This window comes from Thamnophis elegans, chromosome 4 (genome assembly GCF_009769535.1).
Source record: "Thamnophis elegans isolate rThaEle1 chromosome 4, rThaEle1.pri, whole genome shotgun sequence".
Lineage (NCBI taxonomy): Eukaryota > Metazoa > Chordata > Lepidosauria > Squamata > Colubridae > Thamnophis > Thamnophis elegans.
The window spans coordinates 84,822,895-84,848,714 of record NC_045544.1 but is presented as its reverse complement, the minus strand read 5'-3'; the positions used below and the strand labels follow the sequence as shown (position 1 = coordinate 84,848,714).

Below are 25,820 nucleotides of genomic sequence, written 5' to 3'. Positions count from 1 at the left end.
GGAGATGCTTAGTACAAGTTTTTTTTGTCAAACTTAGCAGATTGAGTCTACAATTTCATTAAGAATATTGCCCATTTATTTAAGATGAAATTATTCTTTCTACTAAACAGTAAGACTATTAACACTTAAATCAAAACAAGGAAACATATAAGGAACCTGTTTAAAAATGAATAATTAAAGGCACCAAAATCTGTTTGAAAACCATGGGAAAAGAGCTTACGGTTATTCCTTGTGACAGCATAAACATATCCATATCCAAAATGTTAGCTTGGCAACAATGCAAATTGGTTTATTGTTTTCATCTTACACAATTTGTTTGACTTTCTATTGTCTTGCAACATATTGGTGTCTCCTATACAATATTGATCAGGTCTAAATCTGATTACCTCCAAAAGTAATTGTCATCTGCAATTTTATATTGTAAATGCTATGTAAGATATCAAGGACAGGAGTATTTCCTTTAAGAAATGGCACTTTGTCAAAGAGGCTGGATGGTTTGTGCAATTCATTCACAAATAGTAGAATGTGCTGACTTCTACAATGTAATCAGATCTTATCAGTTTGTTTGTTTCTGAAATTATCTGCAGCATACATATACATTTATAGTCACATGTATTTTAAGAAACTATTTTTTCTTTTTTCTTTTTAGATAGTGGAGAAGAATGTGGATCCAGAAACTACGTTGCTAACCTACCTTAGAAGGAAACGTATCTGAGCTCAAGAAATGTGCACTGTATGGAATTTAAAAGAGTCCATATATTTCCAGGTGGTCTAAGGATTCAGGAACAGACTAGAATACAGTAGAATAAGTTTTAAGATTTCTGAGGATTCCGTTCCTGCTAATTCTGTTATTTCCAATATTTCTAGTGTTGCCAGAATTAAACTGAATGGAAGCACATTCACAACTAATAGTACAATCTCTGTGTGAGAAGATGGATAACTTTCGTCTTTTGTCTTGCATTGGATTAGTACGAAAGAAGCTGAGCTACTTGATTCCTACGTTGGAAAATTAATGCCTAACCTGGAAAATAGCATGGCTTATTTCTAATCAAATCTGATTTCAAGATGAACAAGCAATGCCACATCAACCCCTCAACTTCTCTTATCTCCCACTTATCTGTTGATCCTTATTATTAAGTCCTAAGTTCTTCTAAATAGCCTCAGTTATCACCAGCTGAAATTACTGTTATGTCATGGTTACAGCTGGCCATTACTGGAGGATATGAAGGACCACTGCTCTCCCTCCAATATCTGTTGCCTGACAACAATAGCTTTCCTAAGGACTGGCATACTCTTTGCTAAAATACATTTCCCAGATAATGTAAGAAGGCTTCAATAAACTGCCAAACAAAGTGCCAGGTGTTACAAATATGTCTTTACCTTCCCTTTTCTCATTAATTAAATCCAGTTGTGGTCACATGACGCTCAAACACAAACTAACAACCACATTTAAATTGCACAAATCTATCTTAGGCAATAAATGTGGTTTTGGAGCTCAGAAATCTAGACTGAGTGAACCTAAATGAACCATTGGCACTTATGTTTAAAGAATGTATGTGGCCATTGCTGGGATCTGTCTTCTGTTGTAGGTAATGATTCAGTGCTTCTTTCCTGCAGTAACTGAACCAGGGAGTTCAGTTCGGATATCAGACGTTCAGGAGATGGAAAGGGTTAGGCTATTTAATTTAAGGGGAATAATTCACTGGTTTGGGTTAAATCTAAGCCTTCTCTCTTGTTTAAAATAAGTAGCATATTAATGCTTACATCATAGTTAATCTTAGATGCTGAAAGAGGGGCCAGGAAAGAAGAGCAGACAAATAGGGAAAGTTCATCCATTAGGGTCCAGTATATTTGTTCTTCATAAAAAGTTGAAGAGTTGCCATGGAAAAATAATTGCATAGTACTAATTACATTAAGAATGTTACCAAGTGGAACATCATATATTTTACTAGAAATATTTTACTTGAATTCTGTGCTAGAGAATTAATGCCTAATCTGTTTTTTTCTCAGTCATATGTGTAGAACAAATAAATATATCTAGTGCATGTAAATCAATTATTCCCTTTTTGCCAGCTGATCCTCTTCAGCAATTAAAAAAGGTAAAACTGTATTTATTTAAGGATCTATGCACAGTTGAAGTTGGACATATTAATCACAAACTATAAAAGAGGCATATTATGAGTTCCAGCTTTGTATGCAGTTTTATATACAACCCATTAAATTAACATAATTTCTCAAAGAACCATCAACCAAAAACATCGATTAGCAAAAAGCAGCTGAGAATTGATTGATATAAAGGTTTGCTTGAAGAACTGAAATGAGAAAACCATGTGCCATTATTGGCTGTGCTTCTTGACATACAAACCAAATAAGATAATAATTGGAGGCTGTACTCACATCACTTGCAAAAAAAACACCAGCCAAGGTTCCTCTGTGAGGGAGATGAATGGTTCCTAATATGACAATAAATACATTAAAATACGTGATTTATTTTAATCTTCATTATCTTTTGTGCCTTCATCATTTTGGTTAGTTTATGATTTGATATTCTATGAATCCAGTAATCAAGTTAAGCATGTTGTGTGAACATGGTTCAGGAGTCAATAGTCCAGTCTTGTTCAATAATTGTGTGATTTTTTAAAAATCATTTGATTAAACCCTATACTTAAAAATCAGTTTTCCCATCAGGGAATACATATGAATAAACCAAAATAGCTTTAAAAAAAAAGGCAGATTTTTTTAGCCTGTTCTTATGAACAGCAATGCAAGCTTGTTACCAGGACCACAGACTTTCAATGATAAAGAACTGTATGCGATTAGCCATGTTGGTACATTTTCCTTAAGCTCTACCCTCTTAGTGGGCTTGTGTGGAACCAAGCTCGGCTGTGGAGAAGGAGGCTGTGGTGCTTGCACAGTCATGATTTCCAAGCTTGACAACTCTCGAAACATCATGTATCCTTTGTACCCCATTCACTAAGATGGAAGAGGTCTTGAATTGCGGGACTGCAGAATTTCTGATAGACAGGACAGGTGCTGGATATCTGGAAACATGTGTTTGTCAAAATCAATCTGTCTCTCCTGAAACTCCTTTGCAGGTTGAGAAAAGATTGCATGCAAGAAATAACAAATATATCACAAAATCTTTGCTTACTGTCCCTTATACAGATATGTGTTAGAGCTATGTGAAAATACTGTTGTCCTGTGCAATAATTGTATGGATTATTAGTAGGAGTCTATGGAGATTTTCAGTCATCCAGGTCATAAACCTCCAAGTGGCCTCAATGGTTCTCTAAAAGAATGCAAATGATCAGCTGTTTGCAAGGAATATAAATCTTTCAATTCCCCACCATCCTGTCAGAGCTGAAGAAGCTTCTTGGATAAGAAGTGAAACATCTTCAAAGAAAAACAAGAAAGTCCAGTTGCCTCCTGAAAAAAGCACCTTTGGGGTGATTATTAGAAGAACTGACTTTCCCCAACATTTCTAATCAGCTACATTTCAGCTTGGATTAGAAGACTTCCAAGGTCCCGTCCAGCCTTTTGGTTTTGAAATCCTGAAGTTCAATTGGATTTAAAGTTTCAACATTCAAATTTTGTCTAACAATTTTACTAATATTTTAGTACTACAGAAGAATTGGATTGGATAGCATTTATTAAAATCACTGCACTTTTTCAGCTCTGGTCTCTTAGATTAATACTTGGCAGATTTCAGTGAATGACAGTGAATTATGATCATCTGAAGGAATGATAATATTATTGCCTTAATGCTAGTTTATTCGCTTACCCATTTACCTTCCACATCTTTATTTAATAATGGTGCTGGTAATCAGAAGCTACATCTTTTGGCCAATGTTTGCCTAGGATTTCAACTTTCATAGGTCCAATCAGCATAACCAATGGGGAGGCATCATCTTCCAAAACATTGGGATGATGCCCATGAATCTACCTCTGTTCCAGTTTCAATATGAGACAGTCTAATCCCGAACATGGGGCTGCCCTTGAAGAGCATCCGGCGACTTCAGCTAGTGCAGAACGCAGCCGCGCGAGTGATTGCGGGTGCACCCCGATTCACCCGCATTACACCTATCCTCCGCGAGCTGCGCTGGCTACCTGTCGATCTCCGGATGCGCTTCAAGGTGCTATTGACCACCCATAAAGCCCTACATGGCAGTGGATCGGGATACTTGAGAGACCGCCTTCTGCCAATTACCTCCCTACGGCCTATAAGATCTCATAGGTTAGGCCTCCTCCGCATCCCATCGGCCAGCCAATGTCGGCTGGCAACCACAAGGAGGAGGGCCTTCTCAGTAGCGGCCCCGACCCTTTGGAACGAGCTCCCCGTAGAGATTCGTACCCTCTCCACCGTCCAGGCCTTCCGCACAGCCTTGAAGAACTGGCTCGCCCGTCAGGCCTGGGGATAAGGACCATTACCCCGCCCGAATGTTGTATGCATGTTGTGTATCATTTTTATTATGTGTTGTTGTCTTAGTACTGTATTGTATTGTATTCCCCTCTCCCTGGTTTCTGTGAGCCGCCCTGAGTCCCCTCAGGGAAAAGGGCGGCCTACAAATAAAATCAATTCTAATTCTAATTCTAATTTATTGTACTTCTATAGAAAAATGAAGATTTTGTAAAACAAGCAATTTCCTTAATTCATTTCTCCAGACATTATTCTGCAAATGCATGTTTATTCCCTATCTGCGCTCTCCACCATGTAGCTGTAACCACTGTTGAAGGCATTGGAAGCACAAAGACAAGGTTGCACCCTGTACAGGTAAACTGGAGCGATGTGACTATGTGTTAACAAATGTTTAGGTTCACAAATTGAATTAAGCTATATGTAGGAACAATTGGCAGTTCATATACGTAATACACAAAACCCGAAGACCTATTATTTATATGTAATGTGATGTGTGAATCAGATCAGACATCATTGTGTTCACACCTGTCACTAAAAGCAAGTTGATTAGTTGATTTGTCATGGCATATTGTACGAACCAATTCTTCTTCTTCTAGGAGAGAATAGCCAAAAGCCATGGATCACAGTGTGGTTTCTGCACTCCTGGGATTGTCATGTCCATGTACACATTGCTTCGTAATCATCCTCAGCCTAGAATGGAAGAGATTGAAGATGCCTTTCAAGGTAAGATTGCCAGACACAATAGACCACAACTCCCATCCTTATTGGCACAATTACTTTTCATCATGGAATAAAGCAAGAAATCCATTTGAAAATGATTAGGTTGATCTCTCATGACTTGGTGAATTTGTTGTCATGTCTTTTGACGCTGGAATCTTGCCTTCTAAAGTTTTCAAAGCCCCAGAGACATTTATTTTTTTTCTCTATGGGCAGTTTCCTTTCTTGGAAATAAAAAAAAATGAATTTCTTCATGGTTGACAAAAGCAAAAACTAAAACAACCTTTTTCCTTTTATGTTCTACATGCCTGTTAATTTTTTCAACTTGATTTGGCAACGTAGGAAATCTCTGCCGCTGTACAGGATACAGACCGATCCTGGAGGGGTACAGAACATTTGCAAAGGTAAGGAACTAAAGATAAAATGTCTTGGTGATGGAATCAGGCTGACTTTTCCAAGTACCGTAAATGTGAAGATGAAATCTGCTTTGACTTCAGCTGAAGTAATGAATACTTCATAGCCATATCTATGTAGCTTACTTGACAATAGTACTGAACTAAATTATCTCCTACTGGGTTGGTTTTCAATTTCAATGTTGTCTCCATAGAACAGAGGTGGGTTTGTTATCATTATTAATCATTTATTTGACTATAGCTATTATTACTTCTATATATAGCACTCAAAATTTAACTATATTTAAATTTTGCTACTGTTGCTACTGGTTCGTACTGGTTCGGGCGAACCGGTAGTGGAAATTGTGACTGGGTCACCAAACTGGTAGAGTCAGAAGGCTTGTGACACCCTCGAACTGGTTCCTCGGTTGCCGTGGCATGTTTTTTGGGGGGCATTTTTAATCTTCTGCATATGTGCAGACCTATTTACAAGCAACTAGGCATGTGCACAGAGCAAATTGTGTGTGCACCGAACCAACAGCAATGCCAGCAGCAACCCACCTAGCCATAGAATCACTGGGATAATTGAGTTTTATAGGCCAATGATACACAATTTTGGTTTCATTATCATCCAATTCCAATAAAAGATTCTGGAACATTACTGAGGGTTTGGAAAATGGGCTCAAAGAGGGAATATGCTAAAATTATACTCAGGCAAGACAGAAACGCTGTTATCAAAAAACAAACAAACTGCATTTGGGGGTTGCAATAAAGCCTGTGGTTGCAATCTCCTTTAGGGAATGGTTTTTGTCATTCATTTGTGACTAGATTTGCAGGTGGTAAATTTGTGGTGAGGCGCATGGTTGCACCACTATAGATAGTACATCAACTGCAAGTCTTTCTGCAATATGGTGATAGTTATTCACATCTTGGTTCCAACTTATTGTGGCTACTGCTTTGCACTCTATGAGGGGTTACTTCTCAAGAATGTTCAGAAATCACAACTGCGGCAAAAATAAGTAGGAAGACTGCTAACTGATGAAAGGTATGGGGAACACCTGCCCATGTGGAATAATTTACAGTAATTGTCATTTGCCTGAGGGGCACAAGTTAAATATCGTTTAGGGCTTGATGATTTGAGGAACTACCTTCCCAAGTATCAACCTGTCAGGAGAGACGTTTTTGAAGATGCCCTGGCTGCTGATACATGGTGGAGGGGAGGGGTGAAATTCAGCAGGTTCTGACAGGTTCTGGTAATAGAAATTTTGAGTAGTTTTGAGTAGTTCAGAGAACTGGTAAATGCCACCTCTGGCTGGCCACAGGAATGGGGAGGGAATGGGGATTTTGCTGTATCCTTGCTCGGCCATTCCACCAAGCCACCCCCACAGAACCGGTAGTAAAAAAATCTTTGAATTTCACCACTGTTGGAGGGTCTTCTGTGTGGCTTTCAACCTATGAAATGCTTTTTTTGAGGAGATGAATTTGGTCATTGGTTTTCTCTTCCATTTAGAAAAATAAGGAACAGATATTAATTATCTGTTGTTTACTATATTAATTTTAATTTAGATTTAATATTTATTTACATCCTGCTTTTATTATTTTTATAAATAACTCAACGTGGTAAACATTCCTTATACTACTTCATCCTCCTATATTCCCCACAAGAATAAGCCTGTGAGGTGAATTTGGGGTGAGAGAGAGTGATTGCCCCAAAGTCACTCATCTGGCTTTCATGTCTAAAATGGGTCTGTCTCCTGGTTTCTAGGCCAACACCTTATCCACTAGACAAACTGACCCACAATTTTAATTTTTCATATTTTAATTGTATTGGTTTTATATTGCTTTTATAATTGTAAGCTGATTTGATTTCTTGTATAATAAAAAACAGGGTACAAAATAAACCAGTAACTGTCCAGCATGGGAAATGATAGTTCATTTATTGTTATTGTTGTTATTGCCAGTATAGCCTACCTTTTCTCTGAGAACTGAGAGTAACTAACAGTGGTATTCTCCTGATTTAATTCTTACCTTGAAAGTGGATTAGGGTGAAAGCAATAATTGGCTCAAAGTCATTTTATAGTTGAATGGGAACTTAAAGTTCAGTGTCTTCAGCTCAAACCCTATCTTTTATCCATGACATTTGAACATTTAAACACTCTTTAAATGTTTGCATGTTCTTTCATATGTGCTCCATAGTTTATTTGGAACTATTTCTATATCTTCCTATTTCTATCTAGGAAGGGGGATGCTGTGGAAAACTAGTAAAAGGAAAAGGTTGCTGTATGGCTGGAAAAGAAAGAAATGAGGTAAGTGGCATAAATCAGTTGGAAAAGAATACTAAGTATAGAAAAGAAAAAAAATGAAAAAGTGTCCTCCAACTTGCATTAATTTGTATATACCGGTAGCAGATTTCACTTCTAAGATTAATTATTTAATATTAAAATCTCTATTGTATTGTACTTGCTGTACAGATGTGTGTGAGAGAGAAAGAGCAAGAATGCAAGGAAAAAATAAGTAAATTTGTTTTAACATAGATTAAAATACCAAAAAAGAAAAAAAGAGAAAAAAAGAAGATTTAAAAAAAGAATTATTATTTTTCCGATTGCTGTCTTTTTAATATGTCTACTAATTTGCTATTTACTTTATCATGTCTTATATTTTTTTAAAGGTTCAGGGGTGCGATGATAAACAAGCCAATGGAAATAAACAGTTGGAGAAATTATCCCCAGTAGGATGTTTTATAAATGGATTAGGGTTACAGCTCCCAGAATTCATAAGTACAACTGTCACAGTATAATTACTAGTTTGTTTGCTTAGGAATTTTGAAAGTTGTAGGTTTAATAAATTAAGAACTATTGGATAGTAGGAAACTGACTTAAGAATTACTTGGTCATGTAGTACCTGAACAATTATTGTTACTTCTTGAAGGTTCTTACTGTTCCTAATTTTTTTTACAAATTCAGAAATTAAAAACATGAAAATAGTCTTTAATAGTATAATAGTAGAAAACCAAAAAAGAAAAGAAAAGACATCCATATACTATATTGTTTAATTTTGTACTACTAAAACTCTTTAGAACATAGAATAATAGTGTTGGAAGGGATCTTGGAGGTCTTCTAGTCCAACTGCCTGCTGAAGCAGGAGACCTTATACCATTTCTGACAATGGCTATCCTGCCTTTTCTTAAAAACCTCCAGTGATGGAGCATCCACAACTTCAGAAGGCAAGGCATTCCACAGGTTAATTGTACTCACCATTAAGAAATTTCTCCTTAGTTCTAGTATTCTTCTCTCTTTCTCTCCTTTTCTCTCTTGTGTCTGTAATGTTTAAGGAGGTGAATCAATGCATCATAGGGCAGCAAATTTTGAATCAAGGTGTCAGCCTCTGTTTTGCTGCTTGCTTTCGGCTGCCATTGAAATGGGGAGGGGGGGCATGGTATTTGGGTAGGGAAGTGTTCAGTGCAGGAGTGACTGTAAAAAGAGAGTTGTTCTCACCATCTACTGCGCATGTTGCAGATAGAGGATTTGCCGCCAAGGCCAACTGTCCGGCACACCAACCTGATGATGCTTTTTGAAGATGTCTCCCACAGGACACCTGTGGGATGTACGGATTGGGCTATGGGATGGGGTTACCAAGGGGAGGAGGTTGGGTCACATATTGATATCTATGATTATGCACGCTTTTGCCTCAGATCTTGCTTTGCCTACCTGCTATCTACTCATGACCAGTAAAAGTACTCTTAATTCTGCAAAATGGAGTTGAGTGGTTTCTTTCTTGGTTATTGAGGGAGGCCGCCATGACACAAGGTACATCAAGTGACCTAATTTATGGAATGTGTCCAAAATCTGGGACCCATGATGCCAGTGGAATTGAAATTTGGCAAATGTGTTGCCACAAATTTATATTCTACTTCTGCCCCCCCCTCCAATTTGGTAGACCGGTCTCAGCCAAGACTTCTGGAGGCTAGGTAGATTGATTCATCTTTTCAGCCACTGGAGATCAGGTAGAGCAGTCTCATCCTAGCTCTCTAGAAACCAGTAGACTGTGCCACCATTGACTGCTGTAGGTTAAGCTGGCAGGAAGTCAAAAGTCACTTCTACTCCCACTGCTTTTTTACCCCGATCATACTGTTTCTCTGTTTAGGTAAGGAAATATCTCTGAAAAAACGATCCACTGGATCTTGGGGTTATCTAATAATATATACATTGCCTTTCTTCTGCAGGGACTGATTACCACAACTCTGTTCAATACATCTGAGTTCCAGCCTTTAGACCCTACCCAGGAGCCTATATTCCCACCTGAGTTATTGGTGAGTTTTCTTTACCTCGCCAAGCGAATGGAATTTCCTTATGAAAGTTTTTGGTATTTTTCTTGATTTGCACACATGAACTAGGACATAAACAAGGCTTTGGTGCAGCCTTGCCAGACACTAGGGGGAAAGGATTTTGATAAACAAAAGCTAGTATTTCTCAAGCTGCGCTGCCTCAAGCTTTGTTGCAGATAGATCTTGGAGACCTCCTGCCCCCCCCTTACAAATACCCAGCTGAATAATGAGAGAGGATGTATTAACTTCATAGAATGGCTCCTGTGCTGCTCCTTGTTGCAAAGAATCCTGAAGCCTGTCACTCACTCGAAATAGTAGCTGTAGCTATAATGCAACCCTTCTCTTCTCCCTCATACCAAAATGAGATTGCTTGCTTTGTGATGCCATGTTATTACATGAAGTTAAATCTGGCCTTTTTTCTATAGATACAGAAAAAACCTGTTGAACAACTGTGTTTCAAAGGCGAGCGAGTGACGTGGTTGCAACCATCAACTCTCAAGGAACTTGTTTCTCTGAAAGCTCAGCATCCCGATGCCAAGCTTGTAGTAGGGAACACAGAAGTGGGTAAGAGGACCAACTCTGTTTCCTGTTGAACAATTGCACACAAACATAAACATAGCAGTATATAATTGACTGACCAGTCAAGATTTTACTTCTTTCTTCGTAATGCCAGATAAAGTCCCTTGCATCACCATTAATAATTAAGACCGCAATTTTATACACATTTAAAACAGAAATTCTGTTTTAAAGATAATTAATAACATTTATAATGAATTAATACTAGTGTCCCTGCTCCCCACAATTTGGGTTAACATGTATATTAGATCATAATGTGGTTATCAATACGAACCCAACCACTATCATTTGTAACAGTTAACTTATAACAGTTAACAAGTTGTATGAACTCAGCTAACATGCAGTTCATTTAGTAAATATGACTATTGTATGATGGCTATGCTTTACATCTAATTTAGGGGAAATTTTATATTGAATACTGGGCGTAAGGGCACTAAATGCCCTCTCATAATCCAGCAGGCTTCTTATGTCTGATCCCATAGCTGGAACCATTTATTTCCTCTGTAAAAATGCCTCAAAGCAATATATATATTCAAAATAGATTTTCAAGCACTTTTTGCCCCCATTAACAATTTTCTCCCTACTCCCTTGGAGACCCAATATTTGGGAATGTGTAAAGCAGAAGGGGAAATTCTTGGCTTTATACATTCATTACAAGTCAGTGCAAGTGTCTTCCCGTTTAGGCATGCAGGAATGGCTCTGGAGATTGCTTTAGGAAGGGAGTACTATCACCACTGAGATGAGAGCCACTGTTCTGGCAGTCTTTTATACGAGAGCTTCGTTGCTTCATTGGTAGATTTACTACTTCTGGTTGGCTGCCATGTCTGCACTGACCTCATTATATTTTGTTTTCTTCAGGTATTGAAATGAGATTAAAGAACATGCTGTATCCTGTGATTATAGCCCCAACTTGGATCCCAGAAATGAACTCTGTTCAGCACACAGAAGAGGGTAAGCAGTCTGCCTGTTGCCTCAAGGGATTGGCAAGAGGTGCTTGAAATGCACAAGGAAATATTTACAAGCCATGACAAAAAACAACAACAACAAACCCCTGGGTGGCAGATCTACTCCCCTTGCACTTATAACCTCTGTTCCTGGTATACTGATTCCTGGAAAAGGTTCTAACCAAATTGAGATTCAATTGACACTTTTGCAAGCCACAATTTCTGAACACATTTAGCTTCTGAAACAATAAGATTGGCTGGTAGAGTAATCTATCAAAAAATGCTGAGGAGGTACTAAGAATTGTACTGTTCAACAAGCAACAAAAGCCTGGATGGGCAGGGAATAGCACTATCAAGGGCATTTTTCTAGGACCTTCTGGGAAAATTGCAAGTACAGCACATGGCCAAATCAGATACAGCAAGTAGAGTCCAACCCAGCCCAAGACCACACTGAGGCAAGCCAGTTGCCTTAGAGCAATATTTTCCAATCATATTGCCTGGGAATTCCAGGGGCTACAATTCTAATGCAAATTACAGTGTGTCTGGTTGGGACAAGCTATCCCAGAGCAGATGGCCAAATTTCTGAATGAAGACTTGGGATCAGGTGGCACGTGGGACATTTGTCCAGAAGCCTCTGTTTTAGGTAAACAAACTGATTTGTTCTTCAGAAATTGATTGAAGACTTACATACACGTACACTCATCACACTCCAAATGATTTCTTTAGAAAAGGGAGGATATATTTGCATTGAACTAATAAAACATATATATTCACTTATTACAAAGTTTTATTACAAATGTAATAAAACTTTTTTAAAAGGGTGATTTGCTGCATAACCACGGGCTTATTCACTTTCTTGTAATGGTAGAACTGGTATGTATCATCTAAAATCTGGTAACTGCTGGAAAACCAACATCTTGGCATGCTGAGAATGCTTGCAACCTTTTTAACAGCAGTAATTTTGGATCTCTAACTTCTCCTGAAAGGAGTCAACCTGTAATCTCTACCCCCCTCCCACCCCACCCCACTTTTCAGAGTTGCTTTCAGGTTTGCTACTATGATTGCTGAAAGCCAGTGCCCCAATTTTTCCTGCTTTCAGGGGAGAAATACAACAAATCTGTAATGTACATTGGAAAATAAGCATGTCACAGTTTAAAAAGAATCCCCCAAACTGGATTTTCTATCCCAAAAACCAGCTGTCCCCACATGTATGTGATATACATAGCTCCATCTACCATGACCCTCAGATTCCTTCCTTGCTAAGTCAAGTATACATCCTTATAAGATATGCAGGAAACAAAACCTTTCCTGATTCTTAAAAAATAAACCACAGTAAAGGGAGGAGACTAAAGATTTAAAAATTCTTCAGTTCAGCTCCTGAGAACAATACCTTATGAAGGTTCATTTGGTCAAATAGCTCTTGTTTCTGGTTTTACAGGAATCAGATTTGGTGCCTCCTGCAGCCTGAGCTGTGTGGAAGAGGAACTCAGGGAGGCAGTGGCCCATCTTCCTTCTTACAAAGTAGAGGTCTTCCAAGCTGTCCTAGAACAACTGAGATGGTTTGCAGGGCCTCAGATCCGCAATGTTGCAGTAAGTGCTTGCAAATAGCTTGCAATAAAGGAAGGAGACAAGAAAAGCAGGTGGAATATACTGTTCCTTTTAAATCCCAAAGGTGCTTTGTGTGAGATGCTTGAATGAGAAGTTTAATGTCTTCAAAGAAAAAACAAGGAAGACCAGTTGCCTCCTGAAAAAGCACCTTTGGAACAACCATGACCTGGATAACAGAATCTTACAGTTCCTTTAAAATGTATCTCCCTTTGCACTTCTATATCCCAATTTATTTTATTATCCTTCACACAATACTTCCCCTAATACTGATGGCCAAGCTAGTCTACTGACTTTAATTTCAAAGTTACACAACGTCATCTGCTTCTGAATGTAAGTGTTTCTTAACCTTGACAACTTTTAAGTTGTGGAGTTGAGGTTGTTAAGATTGAGAAACACTGGCTGTGAAAATAGTTTGCACAGTCAGAATACCTACATGCATAAGTTGCTAGACATGCTGATGTTCCACAAGGTTCATGGTGGGCAACAATGAATGATCTCAGGGAGGTGTGTAGCAAATGATCCTGTAATCACCCTTTGTTGCAAAAGTATTTCCACTTCCTCTTCCAATTTTATGTCAAGTAGTGTGAGAATTAATAGCTGGATCCAAGCCATCCTGAGAATTTGTATGGCTAATTGTACACTAGAAATCAGATATTTTTGTTCCTAATAGAATAATTCCTGTACCGTGCATAAAGAGAACAAGCCTACAAGGCAATAGGATTTCTCATTATTTGGTAAATTCAAACTGATCAGTGAATCTGCTCTTGCATGGCTTAGTTTGAACAAATCTTCAGAGGAAATGTCAGCTTAGGAAAAGCATATCTTTTAATTTATACCAACCTTCAGGCCAGAGAGATATATTTTAGAGTGAAAATGAGTAATAGTGTTTGAACTGACAAATCAGATTTGCCTATATATTTTCTTTGCTAGGACATGTTAAATGCCCAGAAGTTTTACAGAAACAGTGAAATTAAATAATTTATCTAAATGTCTTTATATTCACCAACTCAAGTACAATTTAGAATAATGAATCAAAATGTAAATCATTTAAATCCACGAGTTGTTAATTTCATGAATTTTTTTTTTGCATGTTTAGATTTAGATATTTAGATACTTTATTTGTATGCCGCCCTTTTCCCTGAGGGGACTCAGGGTGGCTCACAATTCAGGGGGAGGGAGGACAAACAAGTTACAAACACGAAAACAATACATCATTAAAAGAGCACAACAGTCATACTATTCGAGTGGGGTTGAAATCTTTAGCCCCAGGCCTGTCGGGACAGCCAGGACTTAAGGGCTACGCGGAAGGTCTGGAGGGTGGTGAGGGTACGAATCTCCACGGGGAGTTCCATTCGTTCCATTTGTTCCATGTTGTGAAAACATGCACAGTAAATGATGAATTAACTCAAGTATTGCTTCCTTAACCTATTCTTGTTCTATTTGAGGACAAGAAAATCCCATTTTAATTTTAATGGCATAAAGTTAAAATATTCAGGATTTTCCTCACTTACTTTGATGAGTGATTTTAACAATGTCTGTTGACCTAATTTCTAAGATATGTCTGTGCTACATTTTCTTTCAGGCTATTGGTGGAAATATAATGACTGCAAGTCCAATATCTGACCTAAATCCAGTGTTGATGGCTAGTGGGAGCAAACTGAATTTGGTGTCAAATGGTAAGCAGTTTCTCAATTTTCCTTGTTGCAGATAAAAATTCTGTTATAGGGGTGAATGGAACAGTTCCCATGCCTCATTTTTCTTTCTGGGGCTAGTCAGGAAAAGTGTAGCCTATTATTTTTAAGAGCCACATTAAAGAATGCTGAGTATTTTCTTTGGTTATTCTTTCTTTTGCTTTTTAAAAGCTAATGCTGAATATTCCCCATAGCCCCACCTGCTTAGATAGTTTCAACATGGATTATTTAACTTTGATTTGGTTTTAATAATCTATGGAGATTCTCAGTCATCCAGGTCGTGATGGTTCCAAAGGTGCTTTTTCAGGAGGTAACTGGACTTTCTGGTTTTTTCTTTGAAGACATTTTGTTTGTCATCCAAGAAGCTTCTTCAGCTCTGACTGGATGGTGGGGAATGAAAGGATTTATATTCCTTGCAGATAGCTGGTCATCTGCACCCTTTTAGAGAGTCATTGAGACACTTGGAGGTTTATCTTTTTTTTTTTTTTTTTTGCAATTTTGGAGAAATCCATTCCAAATGGGTTTCCAAAAAAATTGCAGTCTATAGGAACCATTTGCACTACTCATGTGACCCTGAGGACACAGACAAACATCTGAGTGCCTCAACAACTCTCTAAAAGAATGCAAATGACAGCTGTCTGCAAGGAATATAAATCCTTCCATTCCCCACCATCCAGTTAGAACACAAGAAGCTTCTTGAATGTGAAACATCTTTAAGGAAAAAACAAGAAAGTCCAGTTGCCTCCTGAAAAAGGGAAGGTTTAGCTTTAATATTTCATAACTGAATATTGATAAGCTGTAGTATTTGATAGCTGTGTGATAGTGTACCACACCTTGGTGACATCTGTGGTTTTCAAATCTGTTAGAATGTTGAGCATTAAAGAGAATTTTTGGAAATGTTTTAGATGCCCTTTAATTTCTATTGGAGATAGAAGTGGATAAATACACTTTTCTGCTCAAGATATATGGTGAAACAAATGCCTATGTACAGAGAATGACTAGCAAAGACTAATAAATTGTTCTTTATCTGTAGGTTATAGCTAAGAAATTCAGAGTTCCCAGAAGGGTGGTCTAAACACCACAGATATAGATTTGGGCAACTTTTGATGGTTGATTCCACCCTGTCTGTTACTTGATAACATAGAACTTCAAAGACATGTTGATTTCATGTTGCCTGTGATTCTAATGTGATATGTGGGAGGTGACACAAAATACATATATGAAGGCCTAGATGTCTAGGGAGCACCAGGCTGGAACAGATAGCTAGGATATATTATTTCATTAGTGTAGTAATAATAATGTACATCAGAATCTTTCCTTGTGGAATTAATGACTAGATACCCTTCCAACAATAAATAGTTGCCAAGTTGTATTGAGAACCCACATGCCTACCCAACTCATGCTCTGTGTGATGTATCTTGCTTTCTTACAGAGGGCAGCCGGACAATAAGGATGGATGAACATTTTTTCACTGGGTATAGAAAAACTATACTGAAGCCTCAAGAAATACTGCTTTCAGTTGAGATTCCCTTCAGTAGGGAGGTGAGGTGATCTGAATATTTATTGTCATAGAAAAAAAGGCTGTGTAGTTTTATAAGGCATATGTAACACCTTAGAAAATAGGCTCAAGATGCAGAAGGGCCCTGACAGACTGGAACACTGGGCCCTATACAACAAAATGCTATTCAGTTGTGAGAAAAATAAGGTTTTGCACTTAGGCAAGAAAAACCAAATACATAGGGGTAGAATAGATGGTACCTAGCATAATATGAAAGAGATCTAGGAGTGAGTCTGCTGCAGCTGCCAAAAAGGCCAATGCAACCCAGGACTGCATCAACAGAGGGATAGTATTAAGAACATGTGAGGTGCCAGTGCTGATTTATATGCTCTTGTGAGATCAGCTTGTAATATTGCATCCAGGTTTTTTTATAAGGATTTTTTAAATTTTTTGAATAAACACAAACAGGCAAAACGCCCCCTCCCAAACCATCTTCCATTACAAATTGTAGAAATTGTGTCAATTGGTTAAAAAAACTTCCGTGCATCCCTTCCATAGTCATCACCTACAATTCATATCACATCATATATTTTAAATCAAATATATTTATATATATTATTATCATCATACCTCAACCTTCATTTGACTATAATTGTTTTTACGTCTTTTTATATAAAATATTCCAGATTTAAAGCAAAACCACAAAATGGCATTTCATTAGTTCTTTCTAATATCACCCAGTAACATTACATCTTTATAACATGTTCTAAATAAAAATTGGTTAATAAAAGAGTTTCTAAACCTCCTTTCGTAGTCACCATTTGCAATTTATATCAAATTTCCTCTTATCAAACGAATACATATATATGCATTATTATCATTATCAATCAATTATTTAACTGTATCCATTATCACTTCATTTTATACATACTGCTCTAAATTTAACTAAATTTGACTTACTTTTTTATTACAAGCTTTCATTACATCAACCTGTGTCTTTCCAGGAATAGTGCAGTCTTATGTCTCTTGCCATTTGTGGCATTAGTATTCTGGTTATTTCCTTAGTAAGTTTCGTATGGACTTCTCTTCGCAACTTATTGCTTACTGCATATCTTGTATAAGCTCAAAACCCTCCATCTGCTTCTTCGATCAGCTTTTCTATGGTTATCACTAGTGCTTCTGACAAAATTTCTCTCCTTAGTTCCATCAATTCTTCTCTCTTTCTTCTTCTATACTTTGAAATCTGGGGTAAAGCTCCAGTCCATCTATCTCCCCTTTCTATATTCCACTCTTTCCATTTCCAACCATGCTCAGTTCACTGTCAGTATCAACAATTTTCTTGTCTCTTTGTTTATTTTTTCCTTTAGTTTTAGAACTCTGACCTCCACTTTCTTCATTTGATGAACATCCTCAATTTTTCCATCAAATTGTACTGTTCTATGATCTTTGTTCTCCAATCTCTTCTCAATTTTCACTGTTACTTCTAATAATTTTTGAATTTCAAACAATCTTTTGCAATGTTAAGATTTCTTTTTCATGTTGCGCCATTCTTCCAACTTGTAAACACTGCCACTCTGGCATTCAAAACTTTTTATTAGATTTAAAGCAAGTTCATTTATAATCTTTCAACACAAGACTTTGTTTTCACTCCACTCTAGCTGCCAATAAAGTTCCCGAAGAGCACCTGTATAAACAACCCATGCTCTTCTCACTATCAATCTCTGTTAAAGCAAGCTGAGGAACCTTGAAATGTAAAGTCAAATGATCAAAGAGAAAAAAGAAAAGACCATATTTCCAAGCCTTCCAAGCCTCCATCCTCCAAGTGGCAGTGTTACTTCCTTTCCCCCTGTTATTACAGCCCTCTTTGTATTTCTTTTATATCTTCTTTATATTCCAGGCTTAAAGAAAACAAAATTCTTAAATGGAGCAAAAAAAACCCCCAAAACCGTACAATCCAGCATTATAAAAATAAGAAAAAAATATTTTAATCCATAGGTATAAAAAAGAATATAAAAAGTAGAAGAAGAAAAACTAATCCGTTCAATTTAAAGAATAGGAAACATTTGCAAAAGTTCCATCCGTAAAAGAAATTTTTTAAAAAAGGATAACACACTGTCTAATGTAGCTTAATTTCACTGCTTGTTCTCTTCTGCTTTCAAATTTAATTTAGCTTTAATTTTTTTGGGGGGGTAGTCTCTTTTATAATAATAAGATTTTCTCACCAGATGGACACACTTTCTCTTTCCGTTTTCCTCCCATTCCAGAGCTGTCCCAACTTCAGCAGCTTCAATAGCTGTGCTTCTGTTGCCGGCAAAAAGAGATTCTCAGGGATTTTGCGGTGTCCCTGAGATCAGCAGGACATACTCTTTCCTGTCACTGTCTCTTCCGGATAGTTTAGGTACAAAAGGACAGTCCAGCGACAAAAGTATCTACTGCAATCACATGTTGTGTCGTTGTGACATCAGCTCCTCCTCCTTGCACCCAGTTTTGATCACCATAAAAGAAAAATGATGTTGAGACCATAGAAAAAGTGCAGAGAAGAACAACAAAGATGATTAGGGGACTGGAGGCTAAAATATATGAAGAATAATTGTAAGAACTGGGAATGTCTAGTCCAGTAATGGCTAATCTTTTTGTTGAGGCATGCCAAAATCAGAGGGTGAAAAACTGCCCAACGTGCAAACCAGAATTTTGGGAATGGACTTGGGTCATTTTTCTCCCTCCGGAGACTTTAGGAGGCTTCAAAACAGTCCAATGCACAAACCAGAAGTCTGTTCCCGAAATTCTGGTTTGCACATTGGGCCATTTTTCGCCCTCTGGAGGCTTCAAAACAGCCCAACACGCAAAAAGGAAGCTCGTTCCTGAAAAAATGACTGAAAATCAAGGTTGAAAATCAGCTTGCCAGTGTGCACATGTGCACTGGAGCTGACAGGGCAATGCCTCACGTGCCCTCAGAAATGGCTCTGCATGCCACATGTGTACGCTTGCCATAGGTTTGCCATCATGGGTCTAGTCTAATAAAGAAAAGGACTGGGGTGACATGATAGTAATCTTCAATATTTAAGGGGCTATCACAAAGAAGAGGGGGTCAACCAATTCACCTGAAGTACCTGAAGGCAGGACAAGAAGTAACAGATGGAAACTTATTAAAGAGAGATCCAACTTAAAACTAAGGAGAAATTTCCTGACAGTGAAAATATCGGTGGAATGGCTTACCTTTAGAAATTGTGGGTGTTCCATCACTGAGGATTTCAAAGAAGAGTTTAGACAACCATTTGTTTGGAATGGTATTGAGTCTCCTGCTTGAGCAAGGGGTTGGAGTAAAAGACTTGTTCTGTAAGTTTACATGGCCATATTAATCAATAATGCAGATGCAATGCTCAAAGCCATGTTAAGTACGCTATGCGTCTTCTGAAACATAGAAAGTACTGGTAGTTTAGATACAGCAATCATCTCTCTCTCTCTCTCTCTCTCTCTCTCTCTCTCTCTCTCTCTCTCTCTCTCTCTCTCTCTCTCTCCCCTGTCCCCTCCCCTCCCCTCCCCTCCCCCTACCTCTCCCTCAATCTCTCTTCTGCTGAAAAATATCTAGTCCCTATGGCTGCCCATATGTGAATAAAAGTAAACTATGTTTCCTAAAATCGTATGAAGTAGAGCATTGTGTTTAAAAAGATTTCCACCTTGGGCACAACCTTAGTGCCATACAAAAACGTTTGCTACTTCCCATACCTAGCAAAATCGATTACATTATTATCAGTATAGTTTTTTACTACCACCTAAAAACTGAAATAAAAGTAGAAGTGAAATCATAAGAACAAAAAATATTCTAGCCAAAATTATTCAAAATCAGAGAAATTATACTAAGCTTAATTGTCCTTTGCATAGGGTAAAATGTTGACCTTGTTCTGTTCATACAAATCACTTATTGAATCATGCAAACGTATTTGTGCATGTAGACTCCTTAAACCAGAAAAATGATCTGCTTAATCTATATAAAACAAGTTAGTTTTTTTTCCTCACAAAGGGAATAAATTATTCAGGTTTAAATTAATTCTCCTTGTGTTGCACAAACTAGCTACAGTATCAGGTAGTTGATTCTGTTTTTACAGAATTTTTTAGCCAAAACATCCCTCCCATTGATTTATACTTATTTCATTTTGTATAAAATTTTAACTAGGAGTAAGGTGATAAAAATATAACATCTTTAAATATGTTTGTTGCATAGATGTTGAATTTAGGAATGAATATACTAGAAGAAAAAAATAAATAAAAGTTAAGAAGACAGGGAGTGGGAAAGGAAGCTACAATTTCTTAGCATGTTTGCTATGGCTAGGGAGAGCTACAAAAAGAAATCGCATGACCAGCATAGCCATTGTGGCTTTGTGCGTGTACTGCGCAAGAAACCAAGAAGGAGTTAATTCTAGCATAAAGTACTTCTTAGATAAAATGTAGAAAATTTAGTTTGGTCATGGAAGGTACAAAATGTTTCAATAAAGAAGAATATTTTTAGCTCAGGGTTGAAACGAGGGTATCTTGGTGCTCTCTGAGCTTGGTTGTTTTCATGAAGATGCTTCATTATGCAAACTCAGTAACATCATCACTGCTAGTAAGGAGTGGGCTTTGCACTAAATTTATATTCCAGTGGATTGCCCTGTCAGTGTTAATAGGAATGGTCTTGGTGTTTTTTTGGGTTGGATAGTTTACTATATTCGATTGTTTGGCTTGATTAGTATGAGTGGGTTTTTTTTGTTTGTTAACTTATGTTTCTAGTTTGCTACCAAACAACCTATACATACTGTGCAAAAGAGACAATCAACAAACCCAAAAGGGAAAATAAAACCAAAATACCTCCCTACCAGCAATCAGCACCCAGATGTATATAGATCAACAGAAAATTAACACCATGCTAACAATCAAGAAGTGAACAACATGTGAAATCAGTTTTGTAAGTTACCAGGCTAGAAGTTAGAAGACTGTGAGTTCTAGTCCCACCTTAGCCATGAAAATCAGCTGGGTGAGCTTGGGCCAGTCACTCACTCACAGTCCCACCCTCATTACAGGGTTGTTGTTGTAGGGACAATAAGAGGAGGAAAATGTGTTGGATACATTTCCTACTTTGAGTTTTGTAAAAAATAACAAGAGTGGGAAACAAGCAAAATAAACAAATAAATAAATACCGTATTTTTCAGAGTATAAGAGGATCTAGAGTATAAGAGGCTCTAGAGTATAAGAAACACATTAGTATTTGGGGAAGAAAGCAAGAAAAAAAATTCTGCCTCTGCCTCCTAGCATCCATCAGTATTCATCTGGCTAGCAGCCTTTCAGCAACAGCCTGGTCAGCTTCAGCATAATCGCAGACTGATTTAGCACGAACAACTGATTGGTGGTCGGTTCGGCCTCCCAGAATACCACCAATCAGACCAATGCAACCGCCAATCAGCTGTTCATGCTAAAAGGACAAGACTTCGGCAACATTTGCTGTATAAGACGCACTGCAATTTTTGCCTATTTTTTTGGGAGTGGGGAGTTAGGCTTAGGTTCTATTCTAACTACATTCTAATTCTAACTTACATTATATTACGCCAGTCTTTTTTTTTATCCCTGAAACAAGCAAAAATACTATACTCATGCAATCTATAGAAGGACTAAGGCAGGCAACAGTCCCCAACCTTTCTAGCTCCAGTAACCAGAAGAAAAATTGCCTTCCATATACTAGGTCGGAAGGAATGGATAGTTTTATGTGCAACTTTAATCCCACACATGTGCTGATTAAGCGTCATATGCTTGCCCACAGCTTGTGCGGACTGGTTCCTAAAAGTTCTAAGAATCTCATGATTTGCAGTATGGGAAACCCTTGGAAAAAATCCATCTGAATTGTGACATTGATTATGTTTGCTTCATCCAAGTTAGAGAGAAAACATTTATTTGACTGATGTATATGAAATGAAGAATGTAAAGGGGGAAGTTAATCTTGTTCCAAACTGGATCAATTCTGCACACATTCTGTTCTGTTTCTATATCAGCCAAGCATTTCTCCCTTAAAAATGTTCCTACTATTAACTTCGTTTTCTTAAATATCTCCTTCCAAATTCAATGCAACATTAACAGCAATGACAAAAATATACAATAGAACGAGGTCTACACAACAATATTTAAACAATAATTAGAAAAAATACTATAATTATAAGTCACAAAACTAGGGTAAAATAGTTAAAAAAGAGATTCTGTCTTAATCAATTAAATAACTTAACTTACAGAATTGAAGCTGAGAAATTTCAAGATTCTGCACTTACCACAGACATTAAAGATGGCCTTCCAAAATTTGTGTAGCTCTTGCTACCTTCCTCTTGCCCAGCTGCGTGGGGCTTAATTCTAGTGGTTCACCATGCAGCCAGAGCACCCTCTGCTGTGCATTAAGACATCCAAGTTCTAATTTCAAGATCTTTATCAATTATCTCTTTTGAAGCTGCCCTGTGAAAATCCAAAGGTTTTTCTTCATCCTTGCAAGTAGTGCTACCACCTATAGAAGGGCACCTGGTATGAGCACCTAAGAACTCTCCATCGTTTTCTCTAACTTATATGGATTACGTAAAAGCCATACAAATTGTAAACCAAGAAGATGTTTCCACCCATTCCAGTTTCAGAAGTTGGCATTCATGAGGGTTATAGCTTTTATTTATTTAGCAGGGCAAATTTTTAAAAGAAGAAATGAATTGATGTGCAGGTGGTTAGGATCAAATTTGTTGGAGAAATTGTAACATTGTTGTGCACACTGACAGTATGAAGAATACGGTGATAAGTCGACCAATGATCTGGCTTGGCATGGCATTTCTATATTCCTAAAGCAACATGATAGGTCTGTTTTGAGTGCTCAACCTTGACATTTTCTAGAAAGATTAATGAATCATGATTATTTGCAAAGGGGACTCAAGCAGAGGTGAGTTCCTACCGGTTTGGACCGGTTCAGCCAAACCGGTGGTGATATGCCGGCCTAGGTCGCAGAACCAGCAGTGACCCAGACTGGCCACACCTCTGGACTGGTTCCCGGGTTGCCACAGTCACCACCACCTTGGTTTAGAGTTCTACGCATGCGCAGAACAATTTCTATTGAACTGTGCATGCGCACGTAGTACATATCCAGCATGCGCATGAAGCGCACACATGAGTGAACTGGCAGTAACACCAATTAGAACCCACCCCTGGATTCAAGCATCTTGAATGGAAGGAAATAGAGAAATAACCTGATACTTCATGGTTATGAGCATGTTAACTGAGATTCTTAGAGATTCAAAACAAGAAAGCACCCCCCAAAACAATGTCTGCTGCCTCTATGTAAAGAAACAAACAAACACACCAACAAACCAAGATCCTGGACATAGACATGGCGCAGAAACACTTTGCAGCAAATATATGTCAGTTTCAGCATAATAATTAACACTTATTTATAAGCATAATCCTGCTTTGCTATTCTCAGAGATGAAAGTGAATTTCTCAATGTTAAGTTTTATTCAGACACATAGCAACATGAATTCTTTCATAGTTTGTCTGAAATTCTGTTATATTTTTCCAGGACGCATTCTTCCTTCATTTAGAAATTATTTCATAAAAGCTATTGCTCGTATTTTAGTACCATTGCCATCAATGGGCCGACTTTACTTCACACTCCCCCCAACTGAGATCAATGTGAAAAAGTCCACAGAACTTCCTTTTCCTCTCTTAGGGTGAATATTTCTCTGCCTTCAAGCAAGCTTCACGACGGGAGGATGACATTGCCATTGTGACCTGCGGAATGAGAGTTCAGTTTCAAAAGGGAACCAATCAAGTAGAAGAGATTAAACTGAGTTATGGGGGAATGGCTCCCACAACAGTCATGGCTATAAAAACCTGTCAGGAGCTGATTGGGAGGTAAATGAGTGAGACTCACATGTCGGGTGCAAAATTTTGTAACACTCTTAATTGGGAGATCAAAGTTTGTGATGTTATAATTTCAGCTTTAAAGAACCTGTGGGGGGGGGGGCATATATGATTATTTGCTGAATTGTGGGAGTTGAATGTTTTCATTCTGATTTTTTTTTATGACTTTGGGGAAACATTAAGAACATTTGGCTTCATTGTCATTCTTTAATACAAATGCATTAATATTTGAAAATTGGCAGTATAATGTGGAGATACTTGGAAAGCTGCAAAGTATGGACGTATGATTTTAGAGAAGCTCCCCTTGACCTTGAGGGCAGCTTCAAGGAGACTTTCTTATTGGGATGCTGCAATTATATCTCTGATGATTTCTGCCTCCCTCTGCAAAGAAAATAAGCAGAGTTTACATCACATCATCATGGCGACCATCTTGGCTTCTTTTCTGACCTTATCCTATGCTGTGGGGCCAGAAAAGGATCATTCTGGGAGATGAACTCCCAATATAGCTACAAGGCAGCCGAATGGGAATCCCTGGCTTAATATTTTTACTAAATTGACAAATAAAACAATTTTGTGTTAATTTATGATTCATTTTTAATAGAGAGTGGAACAAAGATCTCCTGGAGGAAGCTTGCCGTTTGCTGGCTGAGGAGATGAATCTTTCCCCTTCAGCCCCTGGTGGAATGGTGGATTTCCGTCGAACTCTCGTGCTCAGCTTTTTCTTTAAGTTCTACCTCACAGTGCTTCAGAAACGAAGTATAAAATTAAATGAGAATGTGAGTTCTTCTGTCTTCTTGATGGGATATAAGGGTTCAGCAGTTTCATATGGCTGCCTGTATGCACGTTCCATGTGGCTATTGGTAACTTTTTTCATTTTGATTGTAATGTTTTTGTGCCCATTAAGAGATGTATTAAAAATACATTTACCTTTGCATAAGAGAAATTAAAAATTAAAAGCAGATTTTTCCTATATTTTTTCAGAATAATTTGAGTTATTTGAGACCTTGCAAGGATGCTAGTGCCACTGAATTATTTAAAAAGGACCCTGTTAGCAACATCCAGTTTTTCCAAGTAAGTAAGAGCAAAAACCAGTTGTGTTTTGCATTTGTTGTATTGCCTCTTTTCTCAGTTCTAGGAAATGTACTTGCCTGGGCATTAGACCTTACCTTGAACTAGTCCTTATTCTGATTTTTGCTCTTTGTTGTTGTCTTTAAATTAATTAATTACAGGAGATGTCTGTCCTAATAAGACCTCTTCCTTTCAAGTAGAAGGAATAGTCCTGTGTTGAAATGCTAAATGCTGTTTCCCCAATTGCTTCATTGCAGCTAGTAGAATTTTAACTTGAGTGAAGCAATGTTTGTAGGGTTTTGACGCCAGGATTTAACCAGCAGTGAAAGTACACCTGTCTTTGCTTTTCTCATAGGAAGTGCCTAATGAGCAATCCATTGAAGATACGGTGGGACGACCCCTGATGCACTTGTCAGCTGCCAAGCAGGCAAGCGGAGAGGCAGTCTACTGTGATGACATCCCTTCTTACACAAATGAACTCTACCTAACACTGGTTACCAGCAGCAAAGCCCATGCTAAAGTTATGTAAGTCCTGTTTCCATGACATACACCTTTATTTATTAAATGGTACAGGCCATAACTATTATGATGTGGATGTGGTCTTTTGGGGCTCTTACTTTATAAAGGCCCCCAGGAAAATCTATAGTCCACCTCCTTTCAGTCATCCAGTATAA

At 37.8% G+C, this 25,820-nt stretch overlaps 1 protein-coding gene across 1 annotated transcript in view; it reads left to right on the top strand.

Moving 5' to 3' along the window:
- Positions 1-25,820, top strand: part of LOC116507338 (xanthine dehydrogenase/oxidase-like) — a 55,061-nt gene that overhangs the window by 5,936 nt on the left and 23,305 nt on the right. The window contains exons 2-17 of the mRNA XM_032215409.1: positions 650-707; positions 2,859-2,952; positions 4,663-4,771; positions 5,014-5,140; positions 5,477-5,538; positions 7,764-7,832; positions 9,749-9,835; positions 10,276-10,414; positions 11,285-11,377; positions 12,809-12,960; positions 14,561-14,654; positions 16,102-16,211; positions 23,885-24,069; positions 24,680-24,854; positions 25,060-25,149; positions 25,502-25,671. Of these exons, the coding sequence (XP_032071300.1) occupies positions 650-707; positions 2,859-2,952; positions 4,663-4,771; positions 5,014-5,140; positions 5,477-5,538; positions 7,764-7,832; positions 9,749-9,835; positions 10,276-10,414; positions 11,285-11,377; positions 12,809-12,960; positions 14,561-14,654; positions 16,102-16,211; positions 23,885-24,069; positions 24,680-24,854; positions 25,060-25,149; positions 25,502-25,671 (1,814 nt within the window). The remainder of the gene's footprint in view (positions 1-649; positions 708-2,858; positions 2,953-4,662; positions 4,772-5,013; positions 5,141-5,476; positions 5,539-7,763; positions 7,833-9,748; positions 9,836-10,275; positions 10,415-11,284; positions 11,378-12,808; positions 12,961-14,560; positions 14,655-16,101; positions 16,212-23,884; positions 24,070-24,679; positions 24,855-25,059; positions 25,150-25,501; positions 25,672-25,820) is intronic.